The 19326-nt window shown below is 52.5% G+C and overlaps 1 protein-coding gene across 2 annotated transcripts; it reads right to left on the reverse strand.

The window, feature by feature from the left end:
• Nucleotides 1-1904: 1904 nt before the first annotated feature.
• Nucleotides 1905-19066, reverse strand: LOC115409039 (septin-7-like). Of its 2 annotated transcripts, XM_030120005.1 has the most exons (15): nucleotides 18894-19066; nucleotides 17722-17723; nucleotides 15295-15397; nucleotides 12794-12900; nucleotides 8053-8153; nucleotides 7836-7970; nucleotides 7220-7337; nucleotides 6743-6835; nucleotides 6488-6584; nucleotides 6168-6219; nucleotides 4327-4446; nucleotides 4163-4183; nucleotides 3379-3514; nucleotides 3154-3299; nucleotides 1905-2908 (listed from the first exon to the last, which is right to left on the reverse strand). In XM_030120005.1, the coding sequence occupies exons 1-15, from the start codon at nucleotides 18946-18948 to the stop codon at nucleotides 2872-2874; spliced, it is 1323 nt and encodes a 440-aa protein (XP_029975865.1). In that variant the 5' UTR covers nucleotides 18949-19066; the 3' UTR covers nucleotides 1905-2871. The 2 variants fall into 2 exon arrangements, with proteins under 2 accessions (XP_029975865.1, XP_029975864.1); XM_030120004.1 differs by lacking the exons at nucleotides 17722-17723; nucleotides 18894-19066 and adding an exon at nucleotides 16087-16597.
• Nucleotides 19067-19326: the final 260 nt, after the last annotated feature.

Consider the following 19326-nt stretch of genomic DNA (forward strand, 5'->3'; position numbering starts at 1 on the left):
CATCCAACCCACTTCCAACATCCAACCATTATCCAGCATTCACTCAACCATCACATCAACCCAGATCCAACCATTATCCAACTCCACCCCCCCCCCCCCCCTTTATCCAGCCTTCACTCAACCATCATCCAACCATTATCCAGGACCCATCCACCCATCATCCAGCATTCATCCACCCATTATCCAATGTCCATCCAAACACAATGGAAGAATTGCCCAACACCTACAACCATCCAACCACAGGCTCCTGGACTGTGAGGTAGTCTTAGACGTGATCTGTCTCCATCACCTAGGCCAAGTAACCCAGACAGTCTCACTCTGATGAGCGGTACTACGGACCAACTTAGAAACCAACCCAGGCTTTTCCGAACCGGATCAGTGCACAAAAGGGGCGGAGCATCTGACCAATCTGACCAATCACAAACCTGCAGCTTTCATTGGGGATAAAGTGTCAACTATTCCCTAAAAATATGACGAGATGTGCAACTTCTTCAGATAAAACATAATGAATTCACGGGACAATATGAATGGACGGTCCTCTCTACTTTATTCCAGCAGATGTTCGGAGCGCAGCTTCCTCACCGTTCTTCCTTTAGTTCAGATTTTAGATTCAGCTCTTTTGAGGTTCAGTGTTTTTTTTATTGGGACATTCTTCCTCACTGTGATGGTTCTGCTTGGGTGTTTCCTAAACAGTTTCTAGGGTTCTGCCATGTGTGACCATTATTCTGAAACTCATTATTTCAGTTGTTCATTCATTCATTTTCTGCCGCTTTATCCCTTTCGGGGTCGCGGGTGGCTGGAGCCGATCCTAGCTGCTGTGGGCAAAGGCGGGATACACCCGCCAGTCTGTCGCAGGGCTGACATGTAGAGACAGACAACCATTCACTCACACATTCATACCTAGGGACAATTTTAGGGTGACCAATTAACCTACCATGCATATTTTTGGACTGTGGGAGGAAGCCGGAGTACCCAGAGAGAGAGAGAACCCACAGTTAGGCCCTGAGCCCCGGCCGGTATTTGAACCCAGGACCTTCTTGCTGTGAGGCAAGAGCGCTATCCACCGCGCCACCGTGCAGCCCCAGTTTCCCTGTTTCTGCTGGTCTTCTCCAGTGAGGAAGCTCTGGATGGATGGTTCTCCCTCAGTGAGCCCCCGTGTGGTGCAGACTGGAACTACAAGCAGCTTCCAGAAGAATTCAGCTCGGAGCTCCATGTTTTGTGTCCCATTACAAGTTTATTCTGCCACTTTTTACAATAAAAACATTAGAAAACAGACGTGCAGCCTCAGCAGGGCCAGAGGGGTCCAGGACCCGGGGGTCTGCCCCCCCAGCACCGGGGGCCAGACTCTTCTTTGGTTTGTTGCACTCATCAAGAGTGAAGTCAGAAACACATGCTGGTCCACAAAGACTGACCAAAACCTTCTGGACGCCAGAGAGAAGAAGAAGAGAATTAAAGAACAGAGGAGCTGGCACGGAGGTAAAACCTGAGCACAGTCTGAAGCTGGACTCTCAATGGGAGTCCGTCTGAAGCTGGACTCTCACTGAGAGTCCGTCTGAAGTTGGATTCTCACTGAGGATCTGTCTGACGCTGGACTCTTATTCAGAGAGTCCGTCTGAAGCTGGACTCTCACTGAAGGTCCGTCTGAAGTTGGACTCTTATTCAGAGAGTCCGTCTGAAGCTGGACTCTCACTGAGGGTCCGTCTACTGAAGCTGGACTCTCACTGAGAGTCCGTCTGAAGCTGGACTCTCACTGAGGGTCCGTCTACTGAAGCTGGACTCTCACTGAGAGTCCGTCTGAAGCTGGAGTCTCACTGAGGGTCTGTCTGAAGTTGGACTCTCACTGAGGGTCCGTCTGAAGTTGGACTCTCACTGAGGGTCCGTCTGAAGTTGGACTCTCACTGAGGGTCCGTCTACTGAAGCTGGACTGTCACTGAGAGTCCGTCTGAAGTTGGACTCTTATTCAGAGAGTCCGTCTGAAGCTGGACTCTCACTGAGGGTCCGTCTACTGAAGCTGGACTGTCACTGAGAGTCCGTCTGAAGTTGGACTCTTATTCAAAGAGTCCGTCTGAAGCTGGACTCTCACTGAGGGTCCGTCTACTGAAGCTGGACTCTCACTGAGAGTCCGTCTGAAGCTGGACTCTCACTGAGGGTCCGTCTACTGAAGCTGGAGTCTCACTGAGGGTCCGTCTGAAGTTGGACTCTCACTGAGGGTCCGTCTGAAGCTGGACTCTCACTGAGGGTCCGTCTACTGAAGCTGGACTCTCACTGAGAGTCCGTCTGAAGCTGGACTCTCACTGAGGGTCCGTCTACTGAAGCTGGACTCTCACTGAGGGTCCGTCTACTGAAGCTGGACTCTCACTGAGGGTCCATCTGAAGCTGGATTCTCATTGAGAGTTCGTCTGAAGCTCACTCTCACTGAGGGTCCGTCTACTGAAGCTGGACTCTCACTGAGGGTCCGTCTGAAGCTGGATTCTCATTGAGAGTTCATCTGAAGCTGGACTCTCACTGAGGGTCCGTCTACCGAAGCTGGATTCTCACTAAGAGTCCGTCTGAAGCTGGATTCTCAGAGAGAGTCCTTCTGAAGTTGGATTCTCACTGAGGGTCCGTCTGAAGCTGGATTCTCACTGACAGAATCCGTCTGAAGCTGGATTCTCACTGAGGGTCTGTCTGAAGCTGGACTCATATTCAGAGATTCTGTCTGAAGCTGGATTCTTATTGACAGAGTCCGTCTGAAGCTGGACTCTTGTGAATAACCGTCTGAAGTCGGACCCGAGTTGGTATGTGGCTGAAATAGAGCAGCAAAGAAGAGGAGGCTGGAGGACGGTGAACTTTGACCCCACTCAGTGCTTCCATGTGCCGATCCTCCAGACGCTAGAAGATCTTCTTCTTCTTGTTCTTCTCCAGGGTCCTGGACGCACACAGAGGACACACACTTCAGGACACACTCCGGGAACTTCACCTTCACAGCTGGGACATGGCCGTCCTTTCAGCAGGAGTTTGATTCGGTTCTCCGTGCAGCAACGGTAGGAAAACGCCAACTCCTCAATGAGCGGACACGGAAACCGCCAAAGCACTGAAACTTTCAATGTCCCTCTCCCTGGTGTCGGCCATCTTGGATGTCCCTGCGTGGCGGATGGCTCTTCAGAGACGCACCTGGAGGCCTCCAGCCTCTGCTGGTCCAGGATCCTCTGCTGGGCCTCCCAGGCGGCCCTCTCCTCCTCGTGCTGCCGCCGCTGCTCCTCCAGCTCCCGGTGCTGGGCCTCCAGGTTCTTCTTCATCTGCTCGTGGCGCTTCTGGAGCTGTTGGGAGGGGGGGGTCAGAGGTCACGGGGTCAGAGGTCGGAGAGGCGGACCGAGAGAAGCCGGCGGTGCGACTCACCTCCACCTCCGAGTCTCTGAGCTTCTGCAGCTTCTCCTTCACCTTCATCTCGAACACCTGCTCCATCTCCTGCTCCATCCTCCTCATCTTCACCACGTGCTCCCGACGCTCCTCCTCCATCTGGGCCAGGGGGCTCCTGGGGGGGGACGAGAGACAGGTCAGGAGGAGAGAGAGAGAGAGAGAGAGAGAGAGAGAGAGAGAGAGAGAGAGAGAGAGAGAGAGAGAGAGAGAGGTCAGGAGGAGGAAGAGGAGAGAGAGAGAGGGAGGTCAGGAGGAGGAAGAGGAGAGAGAGAGAGGGAGGTCAGGAGGAGGAAGAGGAGAGAGAGAGAGGTCAGGAGGAGGAAGAGGAGAGAGAGAGAGGTCAGGAGGAGGAAGAGGAGAGAGAGAGAGGTCAGGAGGAGGAAGAGGAGAGAGAGAGAGAGGTCAGGAGGAGGAAGAGGAGAGAGAGAGAGAGGTCAGGAGGAGGAGAGAGAGAGAGAGAGGTCAGGAGGAGGAAGAGGAGAGAGAGAGAGAGAGAGGTCAGGAGGAGGAGAGAGAGAGAGAGAGAGAGAGAGGTCAGGAGGAGGAGAGAGAGAGGTCAGGATGAAGAGGAGAGGAGAGAGAGAGAGGTCAGGAGGAGGAGAGAGAGGTAAGGAGGAGGAGGAGGAGAGAGAGAGAGAGAGGTCAGGAGGAAGAAAAAGAGGTCAAGAGGAGGAGAGAGAGGTCAAGAGGAGAGAGAGAGAGGAGAGGAGAGGAGGAGGAGCAGGGAGCTCCGGGTCGGAGGTTAAGAGGAGGCAACACTTACATGCCGTCAGCCGTGTCAGCTCTGAAAACACACACACACACACACACACACACACACACACACACACACACACACACACACACACACAGCTTAACATGCTGCTGGACGCCATGCGGGAGGTGCGGTGCTGAGCGCGACGCCCAGACCCGGCAGGACACACTCACTTGCTCAGCGGCCCCCGGGCCCTGCTGTCGTCGCCCCCGGTGACGGCCGCCAGCTTCCTGCTGCGGTAGTTCTCATAGTGCACGTTGTTGGTCACGTCCTTCAAGTCCTGCATGTGAGTCCTGGAGAAACACACACACACACACACACACACACACACACACACACACACACACACACAGTCACTGCACTGTGTGTAGGAACCGGTGAGTGTTTGACTGATAACAATAGCTGGAGTACTGGTTAAAGGAATAGTTAAAACTGTAGTTAAAGAACTGGTTAAAGAACTAGTTAAAGGAATAGTTGAAGGACAGGTTGAAGGACTGGTTAAAGGACTAGACAAAGGACTAGATAAAGGACTGGTTAATGGATTAGATAAAGGACTGGTTAAAGGAACATTTAAAGGACGAGATAAAGGACTGGTTAAAAGACTAGTTCAAGGACTAGTTGATGGACTAGTAGAAGGACGACTTAAAGGACTGGTTAAATAACTAGTTAAAGGACTGGTTAAAGGACTAGATAAAGGACTAGTTAAAGGACTGGTTAAAGGACTAGTTAAAGGACTAGATAAAGGACTAGTTAAATAACTATTTAAATGGCTAGATAAAAGACTGGTTAAAGGACTAGTTAAAGGACTGGTTAAAGAACTAGTTAAAGGACTAGATAAAGGACTTGTCAAAGGACTTGTCAAAGGACTAGTTGAAGGACTAGTTGAAGGACTAGTTAAAGGACTAGTTAAAGGACTGGTTAAAGGACTAGTTAAAGGACTGGTTAAAGAACTAGTTAAAGGACTAGATAAAGGACTTGTCAAAGGACTAGTTGAAGGACTACTTAAAGGACTGGTTAAAGAACTGGTTAAAGAACTAGTTAAATGACTAGATAGAGGACTGGTTAACGGATTGGTTAAAGGACTAGTTAAATGACTGGATAAAGGACTGGTTAAAGGAATAGATAAAGGACTGGTTAAAAGACTAGTTGAAGGACTAGTTAAAGGACTGGTTGAAGGACTGGTTAATTGATTAGATAAAGGACTGGTTAAAGGAACAGTTAAAGGATGAGTAAAAGGACTGGTTAAAAGACTAGTTAAAGGACTAGTTAAATAACTACTTAAATGGCTAGATAAAAGACTGGTTAAAGGACTAGTTAAAGGACTGGTTAAAGAACTAGTTAAAGGACTAGATAAAGGACTTGTCAAAGGACTAGTTGAAGGACTAGTTAAAGGACTAGTTAAAGGACTGGTTAAAGGACTAGTTGAAGGACTAGTTAATGACTGGATAAAGGACTGGTTAAAGGACTAGATAAAGGACTTGTCAAAGGACTAGTTGAAGGACTAGTTAAAGGACTGGTTAAAGGACTAGTTAAAGGACTAGTTAAAGGACTAGTTAAAGGACTGGTTAAAGGACTAGTTAAAGGACTGGTTAAAGAACTAGTTAAAGGACTAGATAGAGGACTGGTTAACGGATTGGTTAAAGGACTAGTTGAAGGACTAGTTAAATGACTGGATAAAGGACTGGTTAAAGGACTAGATAAAGGACTTGTCAAAGGACTAGTTGAAGGACTAGTTAAAGGACTGGTTAAGGGACTAGTTAAAGGACTAGTTAAAGGACTGGTTAAAGGACTGGTTAAAGGACTAGATAGAGGACTGGTTAACGGATTGGTTAAAGGACTAGTTGAAGGACTAGTTAAATGACTGGATAAAGGACTGGTTAAAGGAATAGATAAAGGACTGGTTAAAGGAATAGATAAAGGACTGGTTAAAAGACTAGTTGAAGGACTAGTTAAAGGACTGGTTGAAGGACTAGTTAAAGGACTGGTTAAAGGACTAGTGAGCAGCTCCACTCACCTGATGAGCATGTTCCTGAGGATCATGAAGTCACAGTGCTCGCTGTTCTCCACTGAAACACACACACACACACACACACACAGTGACACACAACTCCACCTCACCTCCAGCTAAAGTGTAACACAACTCCAGCTCTACCGCCCTCTGCTGCCCCCTGCTGGTGCCTTATGTTGATGATCTGTTTTGACTTTCTTTTCTAAAAAGCATAATTTCATATGTTTCAAAGCATGCCAGTGAGCGTGTGTGTGTGTGTGTGTGTGTGTGTGTGTGTGTGTGTGTGTGTGTGTGTGTGTGTGTGTGTGTGTGTGTGTGTGTGTCACCTTCAGCCACGCCCCAGGGGTACTGCCTCCCACGCACTCTCTTTCCATTGACCTCCATGATGGTGTTACTGCCCACCACAGCCAGGGGCAGACGGTCCTGTGTGTGTGTGTGTGTGTGTGTGTGTGTGTGTGTGTGTGTGTGTGTGTGTGTGTGTGTGTGTGTGTGAGAGGGGGAATATAGAACAGTGTCAGAGCTCTCACACACACACACACACAGCTTCCCGTACTTGTCCAGTTCCGCGGAGGACAGCTGACCTTGACCTTCCTGATCATCTTCATCTCCTCCTCATCCTCCGTCTCGGGGAAGTCGTAGATTTTGATCTTGTGCTCCTGGATTTCCTGCATGATCTGAACAGAGGGGAGAGCAGGGAGTCAGTTCACACACACACACACACACACACACACACACACACACACACACACAGTCTTGTATTTCTATCCTTGTGGGGACCGTCCATTGACTCCCATTCATGTCTAGCCCCTAACCCTAACCCTAACCCACACCACAACAAAGCCTAACCCTAAAGAAATGTTTTTGCACTTTTACTTTTTTCAGTAACAACAACATGGTCAAGAAAACACTGTTTCTCCTACTTAGGACCGGAAAAAGGTCCCCACAAGGCACGTCGTTCCACGTTTTGCTATCCTTGTGGGGACATTTGGCCCCGACAAGGATAGAAATACAAGAACACACACACACACACACACACACACACACACACACACACACACCTGTCTCTTGAAGCGCAGACACTCCTCTGGGGTCAGCGTGTCGGCTTTAGCGATGAGGGGGATGATGTTGACCTTCTCATGGAGTCGCTTCATGAACTCGATGTCCAGAGACTTGAGTCTGCAGGGAGAGGAGGTTTACACTGACCGGGCCGCTAACTGCTAACCAGCTAACAGCCCACTCAAACTGACCGGGATGCTAACTGCTAACCAGCTAACAAACTGCTAACCAGCTAACAATCCACTCAAACTGACCGGGATGCTAACTGCTAACAACATTTCTTCAGACATTTTTCATTTTTTAAAACATTTTCACTCTATTGGACATTTTTCTTTTTTAAAGGCATGTTTCTTTCTGGACATGCTTTTCTCTGGACAGGTGTCTCCTGTTAAAGACACGCCAGTCCCTGGAGGTGCTCTCTGCTGTTGACCGTCCCCCTGGTGGACACATGTCTCTGGGTCACTCAGCCTCAGCAGGACTGCAGGTTTCTCTGTAGGTCAAACAGAGACCTCTAGTGGTCACTGATGGTCAGCGCCAATAACCACAGCCTGGAAATGTAGTCCAGACTGGTACTGATCCGTACTGATCCGTCCAGTGTGGATCAGGTGCAGTACCCACCCGTGTCCAGAGGGGGCGATGAAGTACAGGCAGCAGTGCACCCTGTTGTCTGGCATCTGGCGTCTGTTGACCCGCGACTCTGCGTTCAAGTAGTCCTCAAACTTACTGTCGATGTGGTCGGTGACGGGCTGCCAGCTGAGGGGGACAGGGTCAAAGGTCACCGTCGGGGGTCAGGGGTCACAGCACAGCGTTCACACTGACACGGAGCACAACTCACCAGTTACTGTTGTTGACGGCATCTCCGAAGCCTGGAGTGTCCACGATGGTGAGCAGCAGGTGGACCCCGCCCTCCTTCACCAGAACCTGGGACTGTTCCACCTGGACACACAGAGGACCCCTTCACTGTGTGTGTGTGTGTGTGTGTGTGTGTGTGTGTGTGTGTGTGTGTGTGTGTGTGTGTGTGTGTGTGTGTTAGGGCTGGGCGGTATGACGGTAGAACACCGTGTGACGGTGTAAAAGTGTGTACCGGCTGAAATGTTGCCGTACCGTTTACAGCACAGAGAGAGAGCAGACGTCTGCTGCTCTCTGAGTCGGTGTTCAGTCGTCTGCTCTCGCTAACAACAGGACAGCTGGAGCGCAGTTGTTTGGGTGTGTTTGTGTATTTTCACAGCATATATATATATATAACATTCCCAATACGACATATCACATGTGACAGAGAACAATCCATAACCACAGCACTTATAACTAACAGAGAAACTGACTAAAAATCGATAGCTAACACCAGGACTGACAGAACATCAACAGATTATTATTATTATCATTATTAATATTTTTTTTTGTAAAGTTAAACACTACACAATCAGCTACTACTACTACAAGGGTATGACATAGGTCATCTTACTGTTTGTTTTTTTCCCCCTTCCCTACAACAGATCACTGTTAGTCGAACCCACCACAGGAAAACACTTTAACTAATTCCACAAGAGAATGAGAAGAGTGATTAAAGATCAAAGAACAGCGAGATCAAGCAAATGTAATAGTGATAGTGATAGTGTTCATGCATATATGACCCCTGACCCCTACGAAGGGCGGAAGCAGGCCAGAGGGGTCCTCAAAGCCCAGATGACCGGCGGCCACTCCAGAGCCCAGATCCAATCCCCTCCCCCAGGCAGACGCCCACGCTCCGGTCCAGAAGAGGGCAGAGGAACGGCCCGGCCGGGAGCCCCGGGGCGGGCATAGCCGAGAACCCAGGGCCCAAGAGCCCAAGAGCCGACCCCCGCCACCCAGAGAGACGGCCATGACCAGACCTACCAGTTTGGTTATTTTTAAGCAAGTATTTGAATTTACAGGGGAAAAATAATACCGTGATATATAATTTCTGATACCGTGATATAAGATTTCGTTCATACCGCCCAACCCTAGTGTGTGTGTGTGTGTGTGTGTGTGTGTGTGTGTGTGTGTGTGTGTGTGTGTGTGTGTGTAATGAATCAGCTTCAGTTTTAGGAATGAGGAGACTGATCTCAGCGAATCCATCATGTTGTTTCCTGCTCAACTGTCATGTCTCCAGATGACCTGCTGGTGGCGCCGCTCAGTGCCACGGCCGGAGGAGAGGACGGCCGGAGGAGAGGACAGGCGGAGGAGAGGACGGGCGGAGGAGAGGACGGGCGGAGGAGGAAGTGACGGAGGGGAGATGGAATGAGTGGAAGCTGGTTGAGCTGCTGTCACATGCTGTGCTTCAGATAAGGCTGTTATTTCAGTCAGAGTGCAGACCGAGCTGCAGCAGGACCAGACTGAACCCAGCTCCTGCTCCAGCTTCACCCAGACCCTGACCCGAGACCCTGACCCGAGACCCTGACCTGAGACCCCTACCCGAGACCCTGACCCGAGACCCTGTCCCGAGACCCTGACCCGAGACCCTGACCCGAGACCCTGACCTGAGACCCTGTCCCGAGACCCTGACCCGAGACCCTGTCCCGAGACCCTGTCCCGAGACCCTGACCCGAGACCCTGACCAGAGACCCTGTCCCGAGACCCTGACCCGAGACCCTGACCCGAGACCCTGACCCGAGACCCTGACCTGAGACCCTGACCCGAGACCCTGACCCGAGACCCTGACCTGAGACCCTGACCTGAGACCCTGTCCCGAGACCCTGACCCGAGACCCTGACCCGAGACCCTGACCCGAGACCCTGACCTGAGACCCTGACCCGAGACCCTGACCCGAGACCCTGACCTGAGACCCTGACCTGAGACCCTGTCCCGAGACCCTGACCCGAGACCCTGACCCGAGACCCTGACCCGAGATCCTGACCTGAGACCCTGACCCGAGACCCTGACCTGAGACCCGGTCTCAAATCACCAGCTGACTGTCATGCTCCGTCCCTCCAGTAGGCGGAGCTACAGAGCTGGTGTTTCCTCTCATTTTGTCCACAGCTTCCTTTCTTTCCACACACACATCTTCTGAGGATATTAGAAACAACCAGCTTCTTTAGGTCCTGATCAGAGCAAAAACCTCCATGTAGACAGGTCTAGCTTCAGATCCTGGTCCCAGCAGGTCCATTCAGAACCAGAGGACCAATTCCACTGGATCCACTGGATCCACTGGATCCACTGGGTGAACAACGACCAGCTGAAAACACAGAGCTTCATTCCAGGTGCAAAGGTTCCAACACTTCCTGTAGTCCAAACCAGACCTCAGACAACAAACGCACACCGCTACACACACCACCAGATCACTGATCCCACCGCTACACACACCACCAGATCACTGATCCCACTGCTACACACACCACCAGATCACTGATCCCACCGCTACACGCACCACCAGATCACTGATCCCACCGCTACACACACCACCAGATCACTGATCCCACCGCTACACACACCACCAGATCACTGATCCCACTGCTACACACACCACCAGATCACTGATCCCACCGCTACACACACCACCAGATCACTGATCCCACCGCTACACACACCACCAGATCACTGATCCCACCGCTACACACACCACCAGATCACTGATCCCACAGCTACACACACCACCAGATCACTGATCCCTGATACCGTTGCTACAAGTCGACCCGCACTGGACCACCACAAACTGCACGGTGGAATCCGGGCTTTAGACTCCGTGTGTGTGTTTCTGTTGGTCCTGTGTGTGTGTGTGTGTGTGTGTGTGTGTGTGTGTGTGTGTGTGTGTGTGTGTGTGTGTGTGTGTGTGTGAGTGTGTATACTTGTATTTCTATCCTTGTGGGGGCCAAATGTCCCCACAAGGATAGTAACACACACACACACACACACACACACACACGGACAGACTTTGGCTTCATAAGGAAATCAACGTAAACCTCAGTGTGAGACGCTGGCAGCCTGTAAACGCCTCTAGACACGCTGTGTTTGGGTGTTGTGCTGATGTTCACAACTATTGCACAACAGTCGGTGAGTTTTGTGAACGGATTAAAATGACAGTCGGTGCTGGAGCGGAGAATCGTCATGTTCACTTGCTGGGGTGGAGGATGGCGAGCCACCGAAGTGTCGCCCTGCAGCGCTGTGCGGTAAACCTCAGGACGGAAGTCACTTCAACGGCGTGATGGTGTAAAAAACACAACTGAAATCACTTCAGCTGCATGTGTGGATGTGTCATTATTCATTGACCAATCGGAAACATGTCAGTCTTGACTGAGAGCAGATAAACTAGTTTAACTAGCTCCAAGTCAGACGTCACACAGAAACTATGCTCAGCAGGAGAAGCTGAAGGCACGTCTGTAACACTGTCTGTAACACTGAAACACTGTCTGTAACACTGTCTGTAACACTGTAACACTGTCTGTAACACTGTCTGTAACACTGTAACACTGTCTGTAACACTGTAACACTGTCTGTAACACTGTAACACTGTCTGTAACACTGTCTGTAACACTGTAACACTGTCTGTAACACTGTAACACTGTCTGTAACACTGTAACACTGTCTGTAACACTGTAACACTGTCTGTAACACTGTCTGTAACACTGTAACACTGTCTGTAACACTGTAACACTGTCTGTAACACTGTAACACTGTCTGTAACACTGTCTGTAACACTGTAACACTGTCTGTAACACTGTAACACTGTCTGTAACACCATCTGAAACGGCCTAACATAATCTGTAATACTAACACCTACATCATCCAGAACACTATCTGTGTCACCGTAACACCGTCCTTAACACAGTAACATCATCTGTAACACCCTTTGTAAAACTGTAATGCTGTTTGTAACACTCTCTGCCACACTGTTACCCTGTCGGTCAGACTGTAACACTGACTGTAGCACTGCCTGCCACACTGTTACCCTGTCTGTAACACTCTCTGCTGCATTGTTACCCTGTCTGTCACACTGTAACACTGTCTGTAACACTGTAACACTGTCTGTAACACCATCTGAAACAGTCTAACATAATCTGTAATACTAACACCTACATCATCCAGAACACTATCTGTGTCACCGTAACACCGTCCTTAACACAGTAACATCATCTGTAACACCGTCTGTAAAACTGTAATCCTGTTTGTAACACTCTCTGCCACACTGTTACCCTGTCTGTAACACTCTCTGCTGCATTGTTACCCTGTCTGTCACACTGTAACACTGTCTGTAACACTGTAACACCCTCTGTAACACCATCTGAAACAGTCTACCATCATCTGTAACACTGTAACACCTACATCATCTACAACACCCTCTGTAACACCCTCTGTCACACTGTAACACTGTCTGTGACAGTGTGTGACAGTGTGTGTCACACCGTCTGTAACACTGCCTGCTGCACTGTTACACTGCCTCTTACAACTTTTCATCAAGCCTGTTTTTTTCCCAATTGCAGCACACGTCTCCCGACCAGTACCTGCTGCAGTGGGCTCCGGGTCCAGCCGGTCCCAGCCGGTCCCAGCCGGTCCCAGCCGGTCCCAGCCGGTCCCAGCCGGTCCCAGCCGGTCCCAGCCGGTCCCTGCAGGTCAGAGTGCTTTACCTGGACAGTTTTCTTCATTCTCTGCGAAGGCCCCGGGTATTCCTCAGAGTACAGATCCGTGAGGAAGAGCGAGTTCATCAGCGTAGACTTTCCCAGGCCGGACTCTCCTGGAATACACAGATGGACTCTGAGTGAGTGAGTGAGTGAGTGAGTGAGTGAGTGAGTGAGTGAGTGAGTGAGTGAGTGCGCTGGGAGCCTCCCAGGGAAAGTGTACCCCAGGGTACTGGAGAGAAGGATTCGACCTGGGATCCAGGAGGAACAATGCGGATTTCCTGCTGGTCCTGGAACTCTGGACCGGCTCCAGACCCTCCACAGGGGCTCCAGGGCTCGGGAGAGTTCACCCGACCAGTCCACATGTGTTCTGTGGACTTGGAGTCCGGGGTCCGGGGCCCCTTGTTCAGGGCCGTCCGGTGTCTGTATGACTGAAGCAGGAGTCTGGTCCGCACTGCCAGCAGTCAGTGGGACCTGTTCCCGGTGACTGTTTGATGGTATGTAGAAGATGGATTGATCAAACCAACATGGTTGTAGAAACTGGCGACAGAGACCAGAACATGTCCAGATACCGACTTTATATGTTTATCTGCACTCTGAAAATCGGCATTTTTGAATAAGTCTGAATGAGACCCGGGCTCTGTTTGAAACCAGCATCACTCCTTGCTGGAATTCCAGCCTCTCTGCACTTCACTGTTTACCAGCAGCGGCTGGAGCTTGGACTCTGGCTGGGCTTCAGTTTGTCACCAGATCTGTTCAGAATTTTTATGGACAGAATTTCCAGGAGCAGCCAGGGGCCGGAGGGAGTCCAGTTCGGTAGCCACATGATTTCATCTCTGCTTTTTGCAGATGATGCTGTCCTGTTGGCTTCATGGAACCTGGACCAGCATGCACTGGGGCGGTTTGCAGCCGAGTGTGAAGCCACAGGACGAGGATCAGCACCTCCACATCCGAGGCCATGGACCTCGACCTGAAGCAGGTGGTCTGCCCCCTCCAGGTCGGTGGAGGGACTCTGGCCCAGGTGGAGGAGTTTCAGTATCTTGACTGCTGCCTCTGCAACCCGGACCCGGAGAAGTGGTTGAAAATGGACAGATGGAGGGAGGGAGGGAGGGAGGGATGGATGAAGTTTCTGTAGTTTAGTTTAGATTAACAAGGCTTTAATTTATTGTGTGAAAGGATCGAATCGCTCCTAAAAAAAAACTCTTTCCTCGTCTCCTCTCATGGTGCACCAACCAGGACCTTCTCAGAAGGGCGGGTCGTTCTCCAGGGGATCTGATTGGTCGGGAGACGGACCTCGTATCAGGAGCAGTCTGCTCCGGAGCTGTTTACTGCAGGGAATGACACCAGGGAGACGGGGGCCAGCACGGCAGCGTGGAAAGGCCCGGCTGAACCCGGGGTGAGCCGGACAGCTTGGCAGTCCAGGCCTCTGGAGCAACACGACCCCCCCACCCCCCCCACCCCCAGATGTGGACGTCCTGCCGTCTCTGACGGTTTGACATTCCTCACATGTTCCACATTCACACTTTATTTAGTCCAGGAAACGAATCCTCCGACCCCCCCCCGTCCCCAGGGGCCAGCGCCAGCACCAGCTCCACCCCGGTTCTCTGAGGTCCAGGAACACGGCGAGGAGCGACGGCGAGCCGGCTGTCATCACCGACACACAACCCGCTGCTGGAATGTGGCTGAGCGGAGACAGAGTCAACCAGGAATCCGGAGCGCCGGCCTGCAGCTGAGGGGACAGCGCTGAGCTGCACACACACACACACACACACACACACAGACACACACACGCACACGCACACGCACACACAGCCATAATGTTTTCCTAAGAGGGCAGACACACATTCATCTCACACTCCCAGCTGGGAGGACGGAGAAAGACGACGCTCTGAGCAGGACCAGGGACACCGCCACGGTCTCCATGGAGACCGCCGGAGAGAGGAAGTGACACTGAGCCAGCGTTCAGGGCTTCCTCAAAAACACCTGCACCCCACGTGAAGTCCCTGACAGCCAGATGATCTGGTGTAATCTGGGTTTCAGGGCCTTCGTTTATGTTTTCAAACGTTTGGGACCGAGGAGGAAACGGCTCAGCCTGACAGCATTCACCAGCTGTCTGTAGACCAGTCTGAGGTAAACCTGTTTAATCTCACCTTCCAACAGGTTTTTCTCCTCGTTTCGCCTCTATAGCATGTTATCACCGTTATTTAAATCCATATTATTTCTGTTGACCCGATCAGAACAATGTCTCTAACTCATGAAGCCAGCTGAACCCGGCATGTGAGGCACCGTATTGGAAATGAGGTTTAATCAGTGTGACGACGAACCGACGACTGAGAGGAAGAGCAGAGAGACGCCACATCAAAGACCTGACAGGAAGACACACACACACACACACACACAGACACACACAGACACACACAGACACACACAGACACACACACACACACACACACACACACACACACACACACACACACACACACACACACACACACACACACACACCTCACCTACGACCATCAGCGTGAACTCGAAGCCTCTCCTCACTGACTTCCTGTATACTTGGTTGGGGAGCGTTGCAAATCCCACGTAGCTCTGCAGACTCTTCTGTTGCTGCACCAGAGACAGGGACAGGGACAGGGACAGGGACAGGGACAGGGACAGAGACAGGGACAGGGACAGGGACAGAGACAGGGACAGAGACAGGGACAGGGACAGGGACAGGGACAGGGACAGGGACAGGGACAGAGGCAGGGACAGAGACAGGGACAGGGACAGGGACAGGGACAGGGACAGGGACAGGGACAGAGGCAGGGACAGGGACAGGGACAGGGACAGGGACAGGGACAGGGACAGGGACAGGGACAGGGACAGAGACAGAGACAGAGACAGAGACAGAGACAGGGACAGGGACAGGGACAGGGACAGGGACAGGGACAGGGACAGGGACAGGGACAGAGACAGAGACAGAGACAGAGACAGAGACAGAGACAGAGACAGAGACAGGGACAGGGACAGGGACAGGGACAGGGACAGGGACAGGGACAGGGACAGAGACAGAGACAGAGACAGAGACAGAGACAGAGACAGGGACAGGGACAGGGACAGGGACAGGGACAGGGACAGGGACAGAGACAGAGACAGGGACAGGGACAGGGACAGGGACAGAGACAGAGACAGAGACAGAGACAGAGACAGGGACAGGGACAGGGACAGAGGCAGGGACAGGGACGGTTTGTGAGACAGTTAGATCAGCTGCTGATCAGAGAAAGCTGCCATATCGTCTGCCTCAGAGTACTTACAGCTGGGACGGGGAGACCAGGAGGGGGACGGGGTGGTCCACAGGTCCATGAGAGAGGACACCAGTCCAGCAGGGGGGGAGAAGACGGAGTTAGAACATTCTGGAAGACGAACATTCAGACCAGGAACCATCCAGATGTGTGACAGAGGAGCAGCGAGCGGGAGGCGGAGCTCCGCAGACAAACAGCATCACACAGGCAGTGCAGGGTCGAAGGTCAGAGGCCGTCCTGACCCACAGCAGGGTCACACACCTGATCAGAAACCCCGACACACCGGTGGGTCGTCACGCCGGGCGTGGACAGTCGGGGTATGCGGCATCGGGCCGCCACGCCGTGACATTCCCGGTGTGCCTGGCGGCGAGCCAGACCCGCCCGTCTCTGCTACGGCAGCGGAGGCATGCTAACCCCGCCCACCGCCAGCCGCAGAGCGCCGCTGCCACGGGACGGTGACCAGCAGCCGGAGAGCAGAAGCAGCTCCTCGGCCTCTTTCAACACGACGCCAGCCCGCTGCAGCGCCGCCGCTCCGGTCCGTTCAGCACAGAACACAGAGCGGGGCGTTTCTGCGGCGGCTGGACGGACCTGTTCCACCGGCCGGATCCACAGGAACACTCCCAGCGCCGGCTGGAGAGCAGGAGGCATTTCAGAAATGTTTCTGAACCAGCAGCAGCGGCTCGGCTCCGGGCTGAAGCGCTCTGCAGCATCCTGCCGGCGCTGGTCCGTCCAGACGAGCGGCTCCTCGTGCAGACGGACGGTTTCATCTGAATGAAGCAGCACGCCGTCACACGGCTCGACAATACGACGGGAACACAAAGAGCAAACGCAGCCCACAAAATGTGTTGAACACTCAGACCTCACCCTGAAACAAAGGCGTCTAGAAACGCCACAAACTGGAACAAACCAGCTGTTTTTCAGCAGCAAGGCCCACTGAAAGCAGAGAACATCAAACACTTCCTGTGCTTCTAAACACACTTCCTGTACAAACCACGGGGAGAGTCGCAACAGTCAAAGTAAGACTGAGAGACAAACCCGATGCGTCCGATATATCTGAGCAGCAGAGCAGACGAGTGAGGAGCAGGGAAGACGGAACAGAGGTGGAGCAGGTGGAGAGGACGACCCTGAGATGACCCCGAGGCCGAGAGGACAACCCGAGGCCGAGAGGACGACCCTGAGATGACCCCGAGGCCGAGAGGACGACCTGAGGCCGAGAGGACGACCCTGAGACGACCCCGAGGCCGAGAGGACGACCCGAGGCCGAGAGGACGACCCTGAGACGACCCCGAGGCCGAGAGGACGACCCCGAGGTCGAGAGGACAACCCTGAGACGACCCCGAGGCCGAGAGGACGACCTGAGGCCGAGAGGACGACCCTGAGACGACCCCGAGGCCGAGAGGACGACCCGAGGCCGAGCGGACGACCCTGAGGCCGAGAGGACGACCCTGAGACGACCCCGAGGCTGAGTGGACGACCCCGAGGCTGAGTGGACGACCCCGAGGCCGAGTGGACGACCCCGAGGCCGAGAGGACGACCCTGAGACGACCCCGAGGCCGAGAGGACGACCCGAGGCCGAGCGGACGACCCTGAGACGACCCCGAGGCCGAGCGGACGACCCCGAGGCTGAGAGGACGACCCCCAAATCACAGCTCCATTTTTTAGAATACAATGCAGATTGCGCTCGCAAAGGTGGAAGAACTTCTAAACTTAGGACGCTCCTGGCGAGGAACAAGATTTTTCTCAAGGCTGAGGAGCAACCAACCTCAGATCTACATCCTGCATTCGGCGCCGTTTAGCACGCCAACATCCATTAGTGCCTCGTCTGCAGCCACCAACAAATTCATATTTATTGTCACATAAACACAATAAAGTAGTGAAAACTGCTACCGCTGAGTCCCGGTACTGACTCCCAGCACCGGCTGTTGATCCAGCAGGGTCTACTGTGAACCGTCCCCATCCCCAGATGTACGAACGGCGGAGCAGACCTCGAAGACTTTACTTTTTAAGTTACTTCGTACTCCGTACACAAAGACATTATTTCACCAAACAGTGAAGATGTCAGGTCAGCAGCGTCTGGAGTTGGACCTTCCTGGCCCGGACTTCTGTCTCCTCCTGACACTTTGAACGTTCGGCGCGTTAAAACACATTTCATCCCAGTTCAGTCTTCAAGATGAATATGAAACTTGCTCACATGGCCTCAGCAGATTTTACCTTAAATCCTGCAGACTTTGACATCAATAAGAAGGGGGATTTCCTTCCATAAATTAAATGTTCGTTTGAAGAAAGTTTCAATAAATCAAAACTAAACTGAAAAACTAATTTGAGTTAATCAGGCTGTCAGTTAACACAGATTTCTCTGGGTGTAACATTCTGCCCAGCTGGAGGGGCAGGAATCCCGGCTGGAGCAGCCTGAGGAGCTCCTCTGGAGCTCTGGACCCGGGATCCGGCTCTGTGCCGCGGGGAGACCGCTTACACACCCCGGGCTCCTCTGGAGCTCTGGACCCGGGATCCGGCTCTCTGCCGCGGGGAGACCGCTTACACACCCCGGGCTCCTCTGGAGCTCTGGACCCGGGATCCGGCTCTCTGCCGCGGGGGGACCGCTCACACACCCCGGGCTCCTCTGGAGCTCTGGACCCGGGATCCGGCTCTCTGCCGCGGGGAGACCGCTCACACACCCCGGGCTCCTCTGGAGCTCTGGACCCGGGATCCGGCTCTCTGCCGCGGGGGGACCGCTCACACACCCCGGGCTCCTCTCACTAGCAGCCCCCATCCGAGCGCGGAAGTCGGGACTAAAAGTTGTGAAAACTCGCGGGACTCACCCATAGCGTGGCTGTAGCCGTCCACCTCGGTGACCGGTGAACCGCGGCTGGACATCCCGCTCAGGTTGTAAGTTTAGCCACTCACACACTCTCACACACACACACACACTCACTGTGCACTCACACACACCCTGTGGGTAGAACTGGCGGGTTCTGTCAGGATACGCACAACATTCTACGTAATGGATCATGATTGACTCCGGAACGCTTACGTAAAATGCGTGCGCGCTCCTTGCAGAATACCAGCAGCGACGGTACTCCCGCTTTAGTGTCTTCTTTTGTCATTTTTACTCGTGAGCACATTTTTTTAATTTTTTTGTATTTGTCTGTCTTATTGTCTTTTTTATGTAAATTAATGTGATTATTATCTCTTATTTTGTATTAATCTTAAAAAGATATCCCGAAAAATCTCGCGAGATGTCAGCGGGAAAAA

Source organism: Salarias fasciatus, chromosome 22 (genome assembly GCF_902148845.1).
Source record: "Salarias fasciatus chromosome 22, fSalaFa1.1, whole genome shotgun sequence".
Lineage (NCBI taxonomy): Eukaryota > Metazoa > Chordata > Actinopteri > Blenniiformes > Blenniidae > Salarias > Salarias fasciatus.